Source organism: Morchella importuna (genome assembly GCF_003444635.1).
Source record: "Morchella importuna strain M04M26 chromosome Unknown Morimp01GS005, whole genome shotgun sequence".
NCBI classification, from domain to species: domain Eukaryota; kingdom Fungi; phylum Ascomycota; class Pezizomycetes; order Pezizales; family Morchellaceae; genus Morchella; species Morchella importuna.
In genome coordinates this window covers 1,042,943-1,062,216 of record NW_025763402.1, presented here as the reverse complement: position 1 = coordinate 1,062,216, position 19,274 = coordinate 1,042,943, and the positions used below count along the sequence as shown (strand labels likewise).

At 49.1% G+C, this 19,274-nt stretch overlaps 6 protein-coding genes across 6 annotated transcripts; 4 read left to right on the top strand and 2 right to left on the bottom strand.

The window, feature by feature from the left end:
• Window positions 1–809: 809 nt before the first annotated feature.
• LAJ45_02811 (uncharacterized protein) lies at window positions 810–2,170 on the top strand (the record flags this gene model as incomplete). The annotated part of the gene is made up of 4 exons (XM_046112402.1): window positions 810–1,168; window positions 1,224–1,484; window positions 1,540–1,666; window positions 1,952–2,170. 4 exons carry the CDS (start codon window positions 810–812, stop codon window positions 2,168–2,170), a joined length of 966 nt encoding a protein of 321 aa, XP_045974528.1.
• Window positions 2,171–2,627: 457 nt separating this feature from the next.
• On the top strand, window positions 2,628–4,474 carry LAJ45_02810 (uncharacterized protein; the record flags this gene model as incomplete). The annotated part of the gene is made up of 3 exons (XM_046112401.1): window positions 2,628–3,012; window positions 3,071–4,101; window positions 4,154–4,474. The coding sequence occupies 3 exons, from the start codon at window positions 2,628–2,630 to the stop codon at window positions 4,472–4,474; spliced, it is 1,737 nt and encodes a 578-aa protein (XP_045974527.1).
• Window positions 4,475–7,920: 3,446 nt separating this feature from the next.
• On the top strand, window positions 7,921–9,182 carry LAJ45_02809 (uncharacterized protein; the record flags this gene model as incomplete). Its single annotated transcript, XM_046112400.1, has 2 exons — window positions 7,921–7,998; window positions 8,232–9,182. 2 exons carry the CDS (start codon window positions 7,921–7,923, stop codon window positions 9,180–9,182), a joined length of 1,029 nt encoding a protein of 342 aa, XP_045974526.1.
• Window positions 9,183–10,195: 1,013 nt separating this feature from the next.
• LAJ45_02808 (uncharacterized protein) lies at window positions 10,196–11,362 on the bottom strand (the record flags this gene model as incomplete). Its single annotated transcript, XM_046112399.1, has 2 exons — window positions 10,196–10,611; window positions 10,675–11,362. The coding sequence occupies 2 exons, from the start codon at window positions 11,360–11,362 to the stop codon at window positions 10,196–10,198; spliced, it is 1,104 nt and encodes a 367-aa protein (XP_045974525.1).
• Window positions 11,363–12,338: 976 nt separating this feature from the next.
• LAJ45_02807 (uncharacterized protein) lies at window positions 12,339–12,888 on the bottom strand (the record flags this gene model as incomplete). The annotated part of the gene is made up of 3 exons (XM_046112398.1): window positions 12,339–12,496; window positions 12,613–12,711; window positions 12,831–12,888. The coding sequence occupies 3 exons, from the start codon at window positions 12,886–12,888 to the stop codon at window positions 12,339–12,341; spliced, it is 315 nt and encodes a 104-aa protein (XP_045974524.1).
• A 4,092-nt stretch (window positions 12,889–16,980) lies between these two features.
• On the top strand, window positions 16,981–18,219 carry LAJ45_02806 (uncharacterized protein; the record flags this gene model as incomplete). The annotated part of the gene is made up of 2 exons (XM_046112397.1): window positions 16,981–17,368; window positions 17,459–18,219. 2 exons carry the CDS (start codon window positions 16,981–16,983, stop codon window positions 18,217–18,219), a joined length of 1,149 nt encoding a protein of 382 aa, XP_045974523.1.
• Between the last annotated feature and the right edge of the window lie 1,055 nt (window positions 18,220–19,274).

Here is a 19,274-nt window from a genome sequence, read left to right as displayed (position 1 = left end):
GCCTAATTTCTCTTGCTTGCCCTTTTACTTTGAAACAAGGCGCAACCGACGGAGTCGCCAGCCATCAATTGAGTCTGTATCGGCCACAGTGTGACGCCTGAGGAGACGGTAACAAGACGTGTTGGTGGGGAAATTCTTTCTCTGCTATGGTCTTATCCGAACCAGACATGCACGTGGATTCTCTCTCTGAATATTGATATCCCTTTGGTATCCCTAAGACTGATATGTACATGTAGGTAGCCTAGGCAGCCAATATTCCCCAGTTCCTAGGTGCTTCATGATATTTCTCACAGGATAATCCAATTTCGTGATAGCAGCTAGCACGGGGTGCACAGTAAACTTGTTGAGAACATGAGCAATAGGATCCCGAACCCAGTCAGCAAGTTGGCGGCGTAGGCGAGGTTTCTGCAGCGATCGTTAGTTAATCACTCTCCGTATGTAGCGTCCTGTCGTCTCTTGGCCACTCTTTTGAGGCAGATGAGGCTCCAGAGTTACTTTTGGCCCACCCAATTGTTGTTGCTGTTCTCGGACATGCAGAAGCACCCGCTTCTTGACCTTGGATTCTGTCGAGGTGCTGCGGGGTGTACGGGATGGGCGAGAGCGTGTGCAACCCCCCCCAGTTCCTTTTCATGCACGCGACGCCCTGTGCCTGCATGAACCCTAACCCGCGTGGCGTAAGCTCTCTCCCACTTCCAAGCCGGGTAACAAAGAGGCCACCTCGTCGGCAGCTTCCCTCGCAAACGTCACAGCTGAGTTCCCCCCCCCCCCAACATCTCAGTTTCGTTTCTTTGAAATCAATATCACCAATCATGAGGTTCTGGTCAACCTCTCCCGCGCTGTTTGCGCTATTTTCAGCACTCGTCCAGGTTTCAGCAGCTGCAGATGCCCCGACAGCCCCCGAGACACCTGGAAACAGTGACCCCCCATGCACCGCGACGTCGCCCACCTCCGGGAACTTCTTCGATCTCCGTCCACTGATCCGGACGACGGAGAAGAAGTCTGCGGATACGGACTGGGTGGCCAAGGGCCTCGACTACAACGCCAATTTCACAATCAACATATGCGCACCGGTGCTGGCAGACGTGACGCAGGTGGAAGGCATCAAGGGAGATGCGAAGAAGAACGTTAGTGCGTTCTACGAGAAAGACGGAGAAATGTATTCCATCGGGTTTGTGCTGCACGATCTCGCTTATCTGGAGGTATGTCTCAGCTGACGTCACTAGGAGCGTATCCACAGACCTCCACTTCAGAGGGAGGAAGCTCGTTATCGAGTACACCGACGGCTCACCCTGCCCTGATGCCCCGAAGCTACGGAAGTCAACATTGATGAGCTTGATGTGTGACCGGGATATGCTGCAGAAGGCAGCTGTCTCGTTTGTGGGTCAAGCGAACGAATGTGCGTACTTCTTCGAGGTCAGGACGGCAAGCGCGTGCCCGACAGTGAAGATCCAGGCGCTGGGACCAGTTAGTGTATTTGGCATCATGTGAGTTTATGTCTATCTACTAGAGATGAGGGTTGATAGCTAACGATTTTGTTAGTGGGCTTGTTGCGGCAATAGTCTATTGCGCAGGTGGTTGCATGTATCAGAGAAGTGTGATGCATGCGCGAGGGTGGAGACAGATTCCACACTATCATGCGTGGGCAGGCGCTATTGGGTTCATATGGGTGCGTTTCTTGCTACCATTCAATGTTTTGCATTTGTTTTCCGCGACGCCGCCGCCGCCGAGTGGGACTTTGCCCAAGTAGAGCTGCTGGATAGCTTTACTTTTTCCTTTCTTTTCTTTTCCTTTTTTCCTTTTTATTTTTTGCATAGATATCACTATATATTTCACACATATACACTCGTAGCTCTTTTTTTGTTTTTGTTTTCGCATCCATTTTTCATGCATACTGCATTTTCCTATATCATCAATCACCAGCAATGTACACTCGCTAATACATCTCCTATAGAGCACAGCCAACACAGTCTGGACCAAATTCATCGAATGCCTCCCCCTACCATCCTCGTTCCGGCGCTCGCGCTCAAACTCTGGATACGGCCGTGTAGGCGGCAGTGGCTTTGGCGCACGGACCGTTGGCGGTGATCGGATTGGCGGCGGCAGGAGCTCAGTAGAAGATGAAAACCAGCTTATCGATGAGTTGGACGAAGACTGGGGCGATGAGCCTTAGATTATAGGGGACCGTATGGGTTGTATATCGTGTTTGTGGTTAGGATGGTTCGGACTTGGGTTTTTCTTTTTATTTTAGTTATTGTCAATTGGCGTTCTTTTTTCTTTGTGTTTGATGTTTGTTTTAAGGGAAATACCAGTGTTTGGCCTTGCGCGTAAATTTTTGTGGCGCAGAGAGTATATGGAGGCTTCAAAGGTTAGAACTGTACTGTAGATCAGGTCGGTTATACAGTCGACTCTCGTTATAGTGATACCCGATATAGTGATAGTCTTCTTATAAGGATGATGGTTGCCGGTCCCCCTTTTTTAGTATGGGGTATTAGTGATATTTTGTTATAAGGATATCATTAGGTATTTAGTGATAAATTGTATGGGTATCCTTATATCAAGAGTAGTCTTGGCGTGGTTCACATAAAAAAATTTCACGGACATCTGGAAAATCATAACCTAACATCAACATGGAGGGGGTAAAGAAAAAGGAAAAGAGACAGTACTTTTCCGAAGCGGAAAAGCAAGCTATATGTGAAAGAAACAATCAAGAATATATACAAAATGGAAAGCGTCCAGGTTGGAGGGAGATTGCCAGCTGGTTCGCTGAGACGCACAATGGTAAAAAAATATCCCAAGCGGGGGTTAGCACAATCCTTTCCAAGCGTTCTGCAGATCTCTTAGGGCAATCACTTTCTGCTCCGCAGGCTGTCAGCAAGAGGAGGAGAGCTGTATACTGGCCTAAACTAGACGATGCCCTTTTTGAATGGCACATGCGCATGCAAGGTCGTGTAACGATCACCGGGCTGGTCATTAAAGAAAAAGCAGCGGAATTTTTTCCTCTGATTTATCCAGGTACGTAGGCACGGTGTCTATGTTGATGACATAGGATATGTACTAAGTGCTTTTATAGGAGAGGAAGCACCTAAATTCTCTGACGGGTGGCTTACAATCTGGAAAAAGAGGCATTCAGTCAAACAGATCGTCCAACATGGGGAGGCGAGTGATGCACTTCGACACCATTGTGTTCTTGCTCTCGATGAAATGAATAGCATACGTCAATTATTAGAAGATTACCACCTACAAGATATTTACAATTTCGACGAAACTGGATATTTCTTCCGAATGCAGCCTGATAGGCGGCTCTCTACAACTTCAATGGAGGGTGAAAAAAAAGATAAACTCAGGATTACTGTTGCACTAACGTGCAATGGTACTGGATCTCATAAGCTACCGCCTTGGATTATTGGTAGAGCTGAAAACCCGAGGTGCCTCAAAAATATCAATAGAGACTCTTTAGGTGCTGTCTATCGCTTCAACGAGACAGCCTGGATGAAGCATGATATTATGGTGGAGTATTTGCATTGGTTCGATCGTAAAATGAGAGGACGGAAAGTGGTATTATTGATGGATAATTTTTCAGCCCACGAGTTAGGAGTTAGACTTATTGGAGGTGAAAAAGCATTAGAAAATACTCTAATTGTCTGGCTCCCGGCGAACACTACATCAGTTTGGCAACCGCTCGATCAAGGGATTATACAGGCTTGGAAAGCTCATACGAAACGGCATCAAATAAGACATCTAGTCCGAGAGGTTGAAAGAACACCTGAGGGAGGAAAGATACCTAAAGCAACACTTTTACAAGCTATCCGTTGGGCTGTGGAGGCATGGAATACCGACCTTAAACCATCTACTATCTTCAACTGTTTTACAAAAAGCACCGTCAAATTTTTCGGTCCTATTCAACTACGACATGAAGGAGACAACCCTGAACCACTGTTGAACGTAGAAGGGGCGGAAATTGAAGCTATTATAGCGGAAGTACAACAGGATATGGAATTCCTACAAGGGGTGAATCATTTACCTCTCGGAGATGATATTAACCTTGATGAATTTTTCAATCCAATTGAAGAACGGGTGGATGATGAGTTGAATCAAATAGAGGTAAAAAATACTCGGCAGCTACTAGTAATTCTTTATCTAACATTTATATTAGCCTAGCATCTTGAACCATTATCTCCCAATCAACAAGGAGGAGCAACTAATTTGGGAGGAAGCCGACTCGGATGAGCCTGAAAAGCCTGAAGAAATACCTCAGCTCAAAGTCACAACACCCGCTGCCTTTGAACACCTCAAACAACTAGAGCTTTACTTCTTGCAATCTGAGGACTCTGATTCGGTCTCAGCTGTCTTAACTGGGCTAACCAATGCGAGAAGGGTGTTGGAAGATAAAAGAAAAGAGCAACTGTTACGGCAACCTCAGCAAAAACTCACAGACTTTTTTTCACCTACCAACCGGGTCTTTTCCCATCCCTAGTAGCTAGTTAGAAATTTAATTACATTTTCGAAAAAACCTAACCCTGTACTTGTTATAGTGATACTCTCTTTATAAGGATGCCACTTCCCGGTCCCGACCTCATCACTGTAACGAGAGTCGACTGTAGGTCTAAATTGAGCATTTGAAACAGTCATGGGCTCTCACTCGGCGTTGGTGTCACGACGCTTGGATAAACCGCTTATCCTCAATGAGTGGCGCTAGTCAGGGTTCTATAGATTGACTCGGAACCTTATTCACATTGCTCACGGCTGTAGATTCAATTGTATTTGAGTTTCTTCGAGTAGGTTACACTTAATTGCGTAAGTGAGTGCGTGCTTATGATGAGGAATACGTAGCCGAGTGGGACATGGTGATCCCGCTAGTATTCGCATGCAATAAATATATTTTGTGTAAAGCTTTCTACACCCACTCTCCCCTCTTTTCTTCATGATCGCTATCTTGCACCTGGGGGTCTACATGTAGTGGTATTAAATATGTACACACTCCATCGGTCCCCCGGGGGGGTCCCAGGAGTCTCTTGAGCCCAGCCTCTCTTTCCTCCTCAACCTCCCAGTTTTTAACAAACGTCGGAGGAAAAGCAGGGGCGTTGCTGCTTCTGCAAACAACCAGGTTATTTCTGTCTGTTTGCCCCTCGACTCTTCTTCTTCCTCTCCTCGCGTTCCTTCTCTCTTTCTTTCCTTTCCTCTCGCTTTTGAGTCCCTGCAAGACCCCCGAAAGTAACATCGCTCCACCTGGCTCAAAGGGGAGGATGTTCTGCTTGCGTGGGTGCAGCAAGGGCATAGGGTGCTGCAAGATCCCCGGGGAAACATCATGCCGCCGGGCTCAGAAGGGAGGCTCAATCTGTGGTGCTCTGCCGGCCACGGCATATGAGAAGTCAGTGTTTTCTTATTTTTTTTTCTTTCTCTTTTTCTCTTTTTTTTCTCACCCCAATTGTAACAGAGTGTTTAGTTGCTGACGAGTAGTTCTTCGTGGCTATTAGGAACGGCTTCACCCCTGTTAGACCATCCAAGTAGTGGTACTACGGGGTGGGTTACAATAAATGCCGGTATTTTGATTAGTGGCGGCGTCATTGGGGCACTATTGTTTTGGTAAAAGCAAAGCTACATAGTCAGAGGGTCTGTCCGGGTGAACAGTAAGTTTATTTCTATGGTGAACATTGATTTTCGGCAGGTGATTATGGTGCACGATGCTAATGAGCGTCCCGTCTATTAGGAGAAAAAGCTACTTGCCAGATTGCTGTGACCAGTTTGGGAAGCAATTATGTAAGTTGTAATTATATCCAAAGCCAAAACGGGAATCGAAAGGGCTTTGCTAAATAGCTAGGCAGGTGCTGGGTGGGGAATGTAGTCAACGCAATTTACGTCATGGGCGGCCCTGGTAACGCTCGGGTTGGGGGTTTGGTAAGTATAATTCGTGCAGAACTTGGTGTTGATATATATATTTGCTAACACTCAAGGCATAGAGCGCATGCCACCCATGCTTTTGTGGATACTTCCAAATTGAGCCACGCGATTGGCTTGGGGTTTGCTTTTGGCCCATCAACATCTATTTCTGCTAGTATGTCTATATCATTAGTGATTAGCAAGTGCCGGTACTAATCGTTTTTTCTTCCTAGACATCAAGAAATATCGGGGCACCACTGCAGCTTCCACAAAGGAGAGCATTTGCAGCCCGACCTATTGCTGCCGGTCCTCGGTATAAATGCAACATGTGACTATATAGGCATCGGGCCCAATATTAGTTGGCATTCTTGTTTGCTCTCCACAAATAAAAGAGATCGGAGTTGTCTCCCCAACATCACTCCCGCATATTGGGGAGGTTCTGAGGAGAAGGTAGTTTTTTCTCTTTTCTTTCTTTTTTTTGATTAATTCATTAATTGCGTGTAACCTTATAGTTATGGCAATATCGCACTAAGCCCCGGCCTTGAACTTCCCGCTTACCTCCACCGCCTCCCGCAAAACAGGCAGAAATCAAACAGACAGAAATCAGCTGAGGAGGAGGTACAATTGGTGGAAACCCCAGGAGGTAGAGAGAGATGTTTTCCATCCTGTAGGTGATTTAGAAATTACAAAGGTTAAATTAAAGCAAATAAGCAATTGAGCTGACACTAGTATTATAGGCATGCAACTATAAAAACGCCTGTGATGGCGGAACCCCAGGAATTTAAGTAAGAGAGACATGAGTTGTCTAGACCTCCCCCCCCGGGAGGCCTCGTCGACCAAGAGGGCTGGCTACCCCCGGAGTATGCTGCTCCGGCATCGTTTCCAAGGGGGGTAGAGCATGCCGAGGATACAGATGAAGAATTCATGGGTGTAGCTCTCGGTGGGTGTGCAATTGCTACACTCATGTTGGATTCTTCAGTATTGGATTTATTCCTGTGTTGGTGGGCAGAGGGACTAAAGTAAGACGACAGTTCTGTTATCCAGTTATGGTCATGAAGATTGCTAACTAGTAGCTTAGACTAATGCAGTGGACTGGCCCTAAAAAAAACTGTCCTAGGGCCTCAACTTTCAGTGAGAGTATATTTCTGGCCCTTGCCTGGTGGCCCACTCTACTATGAGTGGAAATCCACTGATTAACATATTTTCCACATAAAACTTTGAGAAAATGCACATATAAATGTGCTTACAGGGAGGGGTACGTCCTTTTTGTATGCGTTTCCTATGTCTTTTGCAAACTGACAATCCCGCAGGTCCTATTTAAATCCCCCCTTTTCTGTGGGTTTTCCATCGCGGAATTAAATATTTCTGTGTACTTATTAAGTTAGCATTATATTTTAATTTTATTTATTCATCAAATTTGATTGTGCTCTCACCCCAATTTAAGCTTTTGATGATGGATTTCTTGATGCATTTCCACTCGTAGTAGAGAACGTCTAGTGGAAGAGCATGGGTGGTTCTTTACTCTGATGATATACTTGTAGACAGCTCTCAGATCTCTGTTTGGTTTGTTCCTTGTGAGAGCTCGGGTGGTTTTCTTTAGTTAGTGGTGATTCGAGTTCCCTTCGTGGGGCTGTAGCTGGCTGCTGAGGGTATTCATAGAGCTATCGTGTGCACAATATATCCTTGGTCAAGCATCGTCCCGCTGTAGATGTTTCCTGTGTCTGCATTGTGACAATTGCTGTAAGCCCGTTTTAAGTGCAAAGCGATCATTGACGCTGTGTGGGCCAATCGGCTAAAGACACCGCTGCAGCTGGGCGGGGACCCTACACTTTCTAGAAGGGTGCAGTATTCTTTGTACCTACAGCAGGTACCGGCAAGTCACTATCTCTCTTGCCCAGGGAGGGCATGGAGCTGTCTCTGGCTCTCTCTTCGAGGGCCTGTCTGTTTCCTCTCCTCGAGATTCACACTCTCGCTTTCTCTCCCCCAGCAATCCCTGCACACCGACCCCTAGCCCACGTCCCGTCACGGCCTAGCTCGGAACAAATGCGCGGGAAAAGAAAACACCTCTCCTCTCCTGCGCGTGCAGCTGGCAGGAAAAGACACTCGCTGAAGGGAAACAACGTAGCCTCTTCCTCACAACATCCTCCATCCTCCATCCATCCATCCATCCATCCATCCATCCATCCATCCATCACAGGACAGAAGGAAATAATATCCCTCCACTCACCACACACCCTCTCACACCCTCACTCTCTCACACGCTTACTCTCTCGCTATATCTCCTCCTCCTCCTCCTCCTCCTCCTCCTCCTCCTCCTCCTCACCACCAAGCTGGCGTCCTCAAGCCCTCTCCAGTCCCTCCTCTCCCCCTACCTCGGTCATCTAGACCCCCTCGACCAACTCCTCACCTCCCTCCAGCTCACTCTCCAGCCCAACATCCCCCCCAAGCCCCTAACCGACCTCCTCCCGCAGGTCCTCCTCGGCCTCGGTCTCACCTCAACCCTCCTCCTCCTCCTCATGCGCCGCTTCTTTGCCCGCGTCGCCGGCGGTGGCGCCACGCCCATCATCTCGGGCGACGCCTCTCCGGACCCCAACCGCACCTCAGACACCATCACCATCAAGCACGGCAAGGACGAGTTCACGCTCACGTACGCCGCCAACGCCATCACGGGTGGCACCCTCACGGTCGGTGACCTCCGTACCGACTGCAGCAGCCACATCGCCGCAGACCCAACCCGCATCTCGCTCCTCTGCGCCGGAAAGAACCTCAAGGACGACACGGCAACGCTCGCCTCGCTCGGCATCTCCACCGCCGCAAAGATCCTCTGCATGGGCTCCTCCGCGCCCATCCCCGCCGCCACCACCACCACCACCGACGCCACAGACCCGGGCAGCGCGGAAAAGTCAAAGAAGAAAAAGAAAAAGTCGGGCGCCAAGGCCCGTGGTGGTGGTGCGGGCTCGGGCGCGGTGACGCCAGAGGTGCAGAACAAGCCCGTGCTGACGCCCATGCAGAAGATTGACGCCGTGTGGGACGGCATCGTAGCGAACCTGCTGCCGCTCATGGAGGAGTTTGTGAATAGCCCGCCGGCGGACGCGGCGAAGCGCGCCGACGTGCACAGGCGGCTGTCGGAGACGATGATGGGCGAGCTGCTGAAGCTCGACTCGGTGGAGAGCAGTGAGCCCGAGGTGAGGGCGCGCAGGAAGGGCGTTGTCAAGGATATTCAGAGGGTGCTGGATGGGCTGGATAGGGTGCTGAAGGCGCAGCAGGAGCAGGGTGGGGAGGTGGGGGATTTTGATCTGGATTAGAGGTGGGGGTGGGTTGGGGGGAGGGGGGAGGGGGGGAGGGGGAGGGCTCCTCGGGGTGAGTTGAGCCTGGTTATATATTGTTTTTTTTCTTCAAAGTAGTAGAAATAGCTCCTATTAATTGGGGTGGTTGTGTGTGTGTGTGCTTTGTGTTTCTCTTCTCACGATTATGTTTTTTTCTGTCTGTCTTTCTTCTGCTTTTTTTACTCTAGAGATTATAAGGGCATCATAGATAGATGGTCGGTCGATTCATGGGGGAAAAATTCTAAAGGGGGGGCAAAAAAGGGAAAAAACGAAATGCAATGAGTTTTATGCATGGAGAGTCTGAAGTAGAGTTGAGTAATGAGAAATCAAAATCAAGACTAGTTGAGATACGATACGGTTGTTACTGGAGTTACAGTTCTGTTCCTGTACTTATGCTTGTAATAGCTGCGATCAGTGGGGTGTCAATGATCGATTGATCAGTTATTGGGTTTTCGGCGGTGTGTATGGCACGGTGGAGTAGTGGGCTTTGTAGATATATACACCTGGTAATGGAGTTTGGTATATAATAGCGCACTACTCTACTGACGATATAATACCAGCCGCTATGGCTGTAAATACCTTGGTCATGCAAGGTAAGAGAAACTATATGTACGATGCTGAGATCTAGATTGTGGATTGTGGTTCCGGATGTATGGGGGGGGGGGGGTAAGCTAAAAATCATTGATATGTTTTAGGTTTTAGACTGTGGTTGTGGGGTGGTGTTGGCTATATGTAGGCAATTCTCAGGTGTGAAGCATAAATGTGGTTGGGTGCCGGCAATGATTGATTTCACTGGAAATGATTGACTTTACAACTACAACTACCATGCAGGACCGCAAACTAAAAACTCAATTACAGTCTCCCACCATCAATTCCTTCCCACCAATACCGGGATGAAATAAAAAATTTTCCTTTCTCGAATCCTCCCTCCCTCCCTCCCTCCCTCCCTCTACCAAACAATACAATACAAAAGCAAAAAACACGCCCACCCACTACGCCATCCCACCCCCCACAGTCCCCACCGGCCTCTCCACAAGCGCCAGCAACCCCTCCACCACGCTCTTCCTAGCAGGCTCACTCGCCACCTTCCCCGCGCCCACATAGCACATCCACAGCGCCGTCGACAGCCTGCCATCCGCGACGCTCCCCAGCACCACAACGGCGTCCTTGTCGGCGTCGCCGCCGACGCGCCCGTCGTTGCGTCCCGTGGGGTCGAAGAGACACTCGAGGCCGCCGTGGGCGTCGCGCACGAGGAGGAGCGTCTTTTGCTTGGGCACGGACTTCTTCTGCCCGAATGCCTGCTTGAACGACGTGAGCGCGTGCGAGAAGGCTTCGTCGTCGTAGGCGGCGTTCTTGCTGGTGCGGGACTGGATGCCGCGGATCCAGCCGTCGCGGAGGTGCTGGTAGTCTGTTTTGCTTGTTAGCACGCCTGCAATTGCCTCCCGCCCACCCAGAGAAAACAGATACATACCGGTATTCCTAGTCGGCACAATCCTCAACACCGACCTGACCCCCGGCGCCCCCTCGGCGCCCACCAACAACCCCTGCCAGAACGCCTCCCCCTCCACCGCCAACTCCCCCCTCAACACATCCCTCTCTCCCTCCGTCGCCGCCGTCACCCCCTCGCCCACGCGCCGCGCCAGCGCCGCCTGCACCGTCGCCAGATCACCGGCCGCCACATACACGCCAACGACATACACCTCGATGCCCAGAAAGCTGACCGTCCTGATCCCCAAGCCGACAAGCGCATACTCCGTCCCCCCCAGTCTCAGCGTCTTTGGGAAGGCCGGGACGCTGGTCGTGCCGCTGGGGACCAGCTCCACGCCGGCAGCCTTCTCGGCGGCGCTGTGCAGGATCACGGGGGTGCCGGGCTTGATGGCCGGGGTGGTGCCGGGGGGGGACTCGGTCTTGTGCGCGAGGTCGATGTCGATGGAGGTGGCGAGGAACCAGAGTGCGGACATGGACAGTGCTGCGCAGACGATGAGCGTGGTTTGGCGACGCTTGTGCGCGGCGAGGTCGGAGCGGATGGAGGCGGGGGTGGGGTGTGTGTAGGTGTGGGGTGTGGGGGGACGGCGGGGCGCGGTGGTGAGCGTGCGTGGGAGGGGGGTAAGGCGGAGGCCGCGGGGGAGGGAGCGGAGGAGGGGGCGTGGGGTGAACATTGTTGTGGGTATCGTGAGGGTTTCAATTGTGGTGTTGGGATGTTGGAAAGTTGAGGTGAAGGTGAGGAGGAAGAGAGCCGGGTGGTGTTGGGTAGAGCCTTGGCGTGCATCATGATAGCTGGGTTTTGCTTATCTTCAGAGACTCCAATTCTCAGTAAACATTCCACAACGACGGCCCGGAGGTGTCAATCATTGAAACTGACAAACTCACTTGAATCGACCAACTACTGACCGCCCAAGAAGATACAATGCCATTGGAAAGAATGATTTAGACCGTGGGCAGGCCGATATCAAAAAAGCTTATAAATTCCCCTGTGATGGTGGGAATCATTGACCAGAAACATCACAGGACAGCCCTCATATATCGACGCTCTACACGTTCACACCCCCATTTACCTACTAATCTAAATCATGAACCAACTCGAAACAGCAACGATTCCACCCCGCTAAGATCATAGTATGAGGATGTAAATAAACATAGCTGCTCCCCAGTTAGCCATGCCGGAACCTTTTATATAACTGTTTCTATTCCGCAAAGTTGGTTTCGGAATCGGGTTACTAGAACTCTCTCTCTCTCATAAGCCCTGTATGGGATCCCAATGACTCCTTTGCTCTGATATTTGAATATTACTGTGTCTACTCCCGTTCCACGAGGTGTCCCAAAATAACCCTCCTAAAGCCTCCGGTTGTGTCTGTTTCCACAAACCTTAGTGGGTGTAAGTGGTCAACATGATCATTGACATCCCGCGAGAAACAACCGCCCGGATGTGTCTACTGTAGTCATCGGTGATACCATGACACCTCCCAGCCCCCACACTCCCAGGCCTCTAAAAATCAAACTTGTCACAATCAAATCACAATCACAATCACAATCACTCAAACCACTCGTTCCTCATTAAGCAAATCAATTTCTTTCAATTCCAATCAAGCCATCACAAAGCTATCTATCCGAAAAGGAAAAAAAGAAACCCATCATCTAAACAGCGCCGGCCGCCTTCAACAGCTTCGGCAGCTCGCCCTTACGAGCCTGCAGGTCCGAGTTACCACCAATGAATTCCTGCCCAATGAAGTTCTGTGGGACGGTGCGCTGGCCGGTCAACTCCTGGAGTGCATCCTGGATCTCGGCTCCGTCGTCTGTTGGATTTGAAGTAGGTGGTTGGTTAGTTACACAGTATCTTATTCTCGGAGGCGGAGGGAAGGGGGGGGAGGGATGAGGGGCACTGAAGAGATATGATAAGGGAGGCACATACCAATCTGGTCGAGCTCAAGGACATGGAACTTTGCGCCGAGGCTGGTGAGGGTTTCCTTTGTGGCCCGACAGTAGGGGCAGTATGATTTACTGAACACGGCTATACATTATCCTCGGGTAAGCAACGTTGACGATGACTATGACCTCCAAAATGATCAAAAGCAGTGATAAAGCAGGAGGTAGAGAGGGAAAGATGGAGATGGAGGGAAGGAAGCATACCAACGGGGTTGCTATCGATGATGCCCTGCACCTTCTGCTTAGTAGCTGCGGAAACCATTGTCGGCTGCGAGCTTCCGAAAAGACGTCTGAATATCGAAGTTATTTTGAAGAGCGGTGTGTGCGGCGAGTGTTCGAGCAGGAAGAACTGGTCGAACTCTCTACTATTCTAGTTGATGATGCTGGGTATATATAGGTATAAGTGGGGAGATGAGTGATGGAGAGAGAGAGAGAGAGAGTTGTCAAGTTCGCCGACCGGTTTTTGATGAGATTTGGCAACGACGGCGATGGATGACGTTTTGTGTGTGGTGATGGTGGGGTGGAATCTGATTATGTCAGGCAGTGAGTGCTAGCTAGTGGGGGTTCCGGGGTGGACCGTGTTCGGCGTCTCTGTGTGTTTTAGACCTGCCGTCGGGGGGGGCCTAGGCCCTGCTCTCCCTGTCCACAAACGTCCTCGCCGATGGGAGACGCACGCACCCCAGAGGCGCTCGCCGATGTGCGTGGGTGGCTAGGTCGGTTGGCTTGTTCGGGGATGACGCCTTAGTGCTGAGGTGTATGCAGGGGTGCGCAGTTTGTGGTATGGATGCCAAGTGCGAATGTTCTTACATAGAGGGAATAGTCTAGTCGCTAGCTTCCTCGGCGCGGTTGAGGAGTTTCTTACTCTGCTCGAATAGACGCGCGATTCCCACGCAGATTTCCTCGGGATTGTACGGCTTACATGCATTTGAGTGATTAATCTTACATGATTTCTAATATTTAAATCTGAATTTCAAATACAGACATGACCTGCAGCTGTCAGCAGAAGCAAATGGCCAACACGATACCGTGGAAAAGCTACTGTGGGCTGCCTAGACAGGCATCCCCATCGCAAAAACCATCCGGACTTCAGGGAGGAACGATAAAGAGGATGGATACAGGGAGGGGACAAATTGGTTGAGCAAAGGGCAGAGTGTTACAGAAGGATTTTCATTTTATTTATTGCTATGCATTTCATCTTGTTCATTCTCATTTTTATGTACTTGTCGTGTTATTTTTTTAAGTGCGTTTGGATCATACGGGTGTTTGTAAACGTGGTTAGTCGAAGCAAATGCATTTGATGACATGAAAAACACAATCGTCCAGAATTGCATTTTGTAAATCCAAACAGTTGTAGTACCCTCCACTGCCTATCCGAGATGAGCCTATGGGATAGACAGGGGATTGTGCCGAGTGCAAATGTGTCTTCTAAAATTCCACTTTTCCCGTATTTCATAAACCCATGTTTAAAGCGATTGCAATAGTGGTAGCCCAAACGATCCAAAAATCTCGTTAAATGCATTTGCTTTAAAAACACATTTATACTCCGGTAAATACAACCCAAATATATTTCCAAACGCACTGACTCTATTATTCTGGTATGTCAGATTGTCATAGCTTACGGCTGCATACAATTAAATGAATTATCAACCTGTCGGAGCAAGCTCTTGGTCGGATATAACCTACACACATGCATGTATTTGAAGGCATAACTAGTGATCTATAAAGACATGTGGAATTTTCTAATATAAAAAGAACAGCACAACAACAGCGGCCGCGGAGCTCTCTACAGGACTTCAGATAGTTCCTACGATGGAAGCACCAATTGGAGAGGGGAGACAGTGATATACGAAGTGAACCGAGGCAATTAGAAATGGGATGGGGAGATCTGAGGGAAGGATAGACAACAGATTGCATATGGAAAAGACGAGATAGGGTGAAGCAAGGGAGAGATTGTTACGAACTTCTTTATGGTTTCGCTGTTAGTATTGTTATTTGTTTTGTTTGTGTTATTGGTACTGTTTTGTGGAATTGGATCCGTCAGATATTGTCATAACCTCTGGGTTGCATACAATTAAATGAAGTAATCAATCAATCAATCAATCAGGACTTCATATGGTACCATGGACGAAACCGAGTGACAACACATGATTGAGGCTACGTTCCCAACGTTTCGCCAAGCCAACACAATAAACAACCGTGTGAAGTTCATAGGATCGAGACGACACAAACCATTTTAGAAACTTTTCCAGAGTGTAATTAACCCGAGACTGGGGATGGCCGTTGTGTCCTGCTCATGTAGGGCCGGCCTCCTTGGTGAGGTTTCAAACCCTCACGAACCATAAAGACTGCACGGTACCGGTGGAATGCCCGCCCACACACGTGTGTAGAGCATCTTGGTACTCTGTCTATGCTCCAGATAGACCGCATGTACTCTTACAGGACGAGGTTTCATAGAGTAGGTAATATCTCAATGCTCTACAAGCACAACAGCTGCTGTCAATCCAGCACTGGTCTGCCAAGACTCAAGTAACGAGTCTACATGCCAGAGTTTTAGAGGCTTACGCACATGGCTCCCAACCTACTCGCTGAAAGAGCTGAAAAGCAAAAAAGCATGCCTCCCCGGATAAAACAGAATCTAGAGTAGATTCCTTAGAGCATTATGCAGGTCGCGGTGGTACATAACAACAAAGGCCGTAGACCGGGGGGACCGGGGGGGGGGCCAAACAGCGGGATGTACCGCGATCGGCGTTCTGGATGAAACAAAAAGAAAGCTTAAATGGACCTTACACTGAGGGACGTGGGGGGGAGGAAGGGGGGGGGGGGTAAACGTGTTATGCTTTGTTACATGTATGGTTTTTTTTTTTCTTCAGCTGTGATGAGTGTGTTTTATGAAACCACTTTGATGGAATCGATGACGTGCTTTTTAATTTTACCTACTTCCTACATTTCCTCCGACGTCATGATGGTTGGTATGCACGTTCAACGACGTTCGTAGAAAAAATCAGACATCGTCGAATATGACAAGGTTCTTAATTGGAGGATCGAGACCCCGGCACTCTGGATAGAGTAGGCACGCCATAAAAGACCAATTGCAGGAGTTGAATCAAAGGTAAAACCCCAATACCAGAGGACAGCGAGAGAATCCTGCAACCAGGGTCATCTCAACTTCAGCTGTTCCATGATCTTTTCTTTCGGGGCAATCAGTGGTGAACTGGTCTCGTTCATTGATTTAATAATTAATAGTATGAGACGATATTTTCCCCCGTAGATCATTTCCATCTCCAGGAGGTGGAATTCAGTGCATCATTTGGAATTTTAGTTTCTTTTTGATTCCGGAAATGTGGTTCCTGGTATTCTAGGAATTTACTTTGAGGATAAGGGGACAACTTGGTTTTTTTCTTCTCGGATCTGAGGATCCAGCCAGCCAGCCGGGGCAGAGCTTTGCGAGATCCGGCCTTCCAGAAAACAAGCCGACGATCATGATCTGCAACGGTTCTAGGGAGGGGGGGGGGCCTTGTTTTTAAGCTTCGTCCATCAACAAAGGGCCGTAGGTGCTGAAGTGAGTGAATGTGTGTGGGATGTTCAGAGGGAGGAGGTGGGCATTCGGACATCAGGTGACCCAAAAGACACCAAAAACTCTGACGGATGCGGGATGCATTGACTATGGGCATCCCAACGGACCTGTGCGAACAGAACGAATGGAAGGCTCGATAGCCATTGCAATCTCTGGGCCAGGTATTCGTGATATGTATGCAGGTGGTTACAACAATCGACCTATGATGTTGGGTTCGTGAGCTGTCTGGGCCGTCCTGTGGCACCTATCCCTACCACTGCTTGGCAGCGGATGTCGATTTACTAAGCCCAAAAAGCAATCTGATTGGCCAATTTAGTCGTTTCAAGTGCTTTCTCCAAGCGAAACACCCTTGTACTCGTAGGGTGAATTATGGGTTGGCAGCAGTTATTTTTTTTTTCTCTCTCTCTCTCTCGCTCTCTCGCCTACGCATCCGCTAGCTAACTAGACCATCTTCCCACTTTGGTTTTCTTCCTCTTCTCTCTCTTCCCTCACCCCTCCACTCTTCTTCACCCACTTTCATCATCTCGATCTCCACCAAAAACAACCCCACCATCCATCTCTCCCATCTCTCCTCTCCTCTCCTCCCACCTCTCCTCTCACCTCACCTCTCCTCCCCTCTCCCCTCCTCCTCTTTTCCGTTTCTTCAACAAACCCCCCCACCCCTCTACCCTCTACTCCCCCCCACCTCCACCTCCACCGGCCTCCGTCATCAATCCAATTACCTTCTTGCCCCACCTTACCACTTCAACAAGCAAAGCAGCAACCCCGCATTGACCAACTATGTCTAACGAGGATAGAGAAGCCACTGCAGACGATTCTCTCTTTGAGAACTCCTTCCGTGACCTCAACGTGAATGATGACGATGACGAAGGAAGGATCCGTACCGAGGACGAGTACGCCCAGGAAACACTAACTCTCCGCGCCATCGTTTCCTCTAAAGAAGCCGGTGTCATCATCGGCAAGGCTGGGAAGCACGTTGCTGATCTCAGAGATGAGACTGGTGTGAAAGCTGGTGTCAGCAAGGTGGTGCCTGGCGTCCACGACAGAGTTCTTACTGTCACTGGAGCACTGGAGGGAGTTTCCAGGGCGTATGCCATGGTTGCTGCCACTTTGTTGGAGAGCCCGTTGAGCAGCACGATGAGCACCTCTGTGCCTGCTGGACAGCATCGTATGTTTTGACCTCTCCCTTTAAACATTCCTTCTGTCAGGAACAAACATTTTACCCCTGGAAAACACTGACACAAAGATCTCTCTGTAGCCATTCGTCTGCTTATTTCCCACAACCACATGGGCACCATCATCGGTCAGAAGGGTTTCAAAATCAAGCACATCCAAGATGTTTCCGGTGCACGCATGGTTGCATCAAAGGAGATGCTCCCGCAATCAACTGAGCGTATCGTCGAGGTTCAGGGTGACGCCAACTCCATCCGTCTCGCAATCTGGGAAATCGGAAAGTGCCTCGTTGACGACTGGCAGAGAGGGAATGGAACAATTTTGTACGATCCCTTGGTTCGTTCTCAAGGCTCTGAGCTTGAAGGAGGTACTGGTACAGGAGGACGGATGAGGTCCGGCAACGGTGGTATGGGAGGTGATAGGTACCAGGAGCGCGGAAGCAGAGGCTCTTACACTCGCACTGGAAACGGCGCCGACTTCTCGGACAGCTCTTACCGCCGCACTGGAGCTCCCACGTCTATGCGTACCTCGGACCGCTCTCCCTCAGCGCCCAGCCAACCTATGGTTTCTGAGGATGGAGAAGAGTATCAAACTCAGAACATCTCCATCCCTGCCGATATGGTTGGTTGCATCATTGGGCGTGCAGGATCCAGGATCCAGGAAATCCGTAGGAGCTCTGGAGCAAAGATCAGTATTGCTAAAGCCGCCCACGACGAGAGTGGCGAGAGGCTGTTCACACTCATCGGAACCCCTTCTGCGAATGAAAAGGCTCTTTACCTGCTTTACGAGAACTTGGAGGCCGAGAAGATTAGGAGGTCTGCCCAGGGGAGCCCTGGTCACGAATAGGCGTTTTTTTGATTTTTCAAAGTGGGCAAAAATATTGGGGATTGAATTAACTTAGTTCACTGTCTCTTTTCTAGCTATTTTCTGGGCAATAAAGTGTCCATTGCCATTATTATATCTGACAGTATGGGTTTGAAAACTGCAGTAATTCTTTTATCCGGTTTTCATAACCTGCATACCTAGATCTTAATGTGTCAGTGTGTACCGGTGGTTGGAAACGATATTTTTTTCTCTTTTTGCTATTCGGGGTTTCGGGCTGCTTTTTTTTTTTTTTTTTACTTTTTTTTTTAACTGGGAAATTACAGGCGAAAGTGTCTACGGACAGTTATGGAACCAAAAATTATCACTTTTAAAGCCCTTATTCTCTTCTCGGTTTAAGCTACATTTTTTCCATGTGGTGTTTCCTCTCTCTCTCTCTCTTCACTCTCCTCTTTAAATGGAAAATTGCTTAGCTTTCTTTTTATATTGTTTAAAGAGCTAGGCTATTAGGGACCGAACCGATTGTAAAAAAGATATGGCGGGGAAGTGAAGAAGAGGAAGTGGTGATGTGGGGTGTTTGTCGTTCCTATGATGCAATTTTTTTTATTTTTATGGCTATGGGCGAAATATGTGATTTACGGGTGTTTATTCTTTTTTAGGTATAACTATCTAATCATTCTTTTCCCCCTCCCTCCCACTCCCACTCCCACTCACACTCCTCCTCTTTGTCTCCTTCTTCTCCTTTATCGATTAGGTAGGGGACACACGTGCTCCTTTGCTTTTTTGCTGGGGCCTGTAAAACCTTTTCAAAGTGAAATCGTTTGATGGTGCCGGCGGAGTTCGATGGTGGAGGAGCAAGCAGGTGTGTGGTGGGGTTTACTTGTCAGGCAGACCATAATCACCTGCCCTGTCAACTAGTAGGTAGCAGCTGTGCAGTTAACACATGTAGGAAATACATGTGTTGACCCGCCTGCCTGCCTGCCTCCCCCCCTCCTGACCGAGTGGGAAAAAAAAAGAAGAGAAAAAACCTGCCACTCCTCCTCCTCCTTAATCTAGTTTGTAGCCATGTGTCTCCCCGG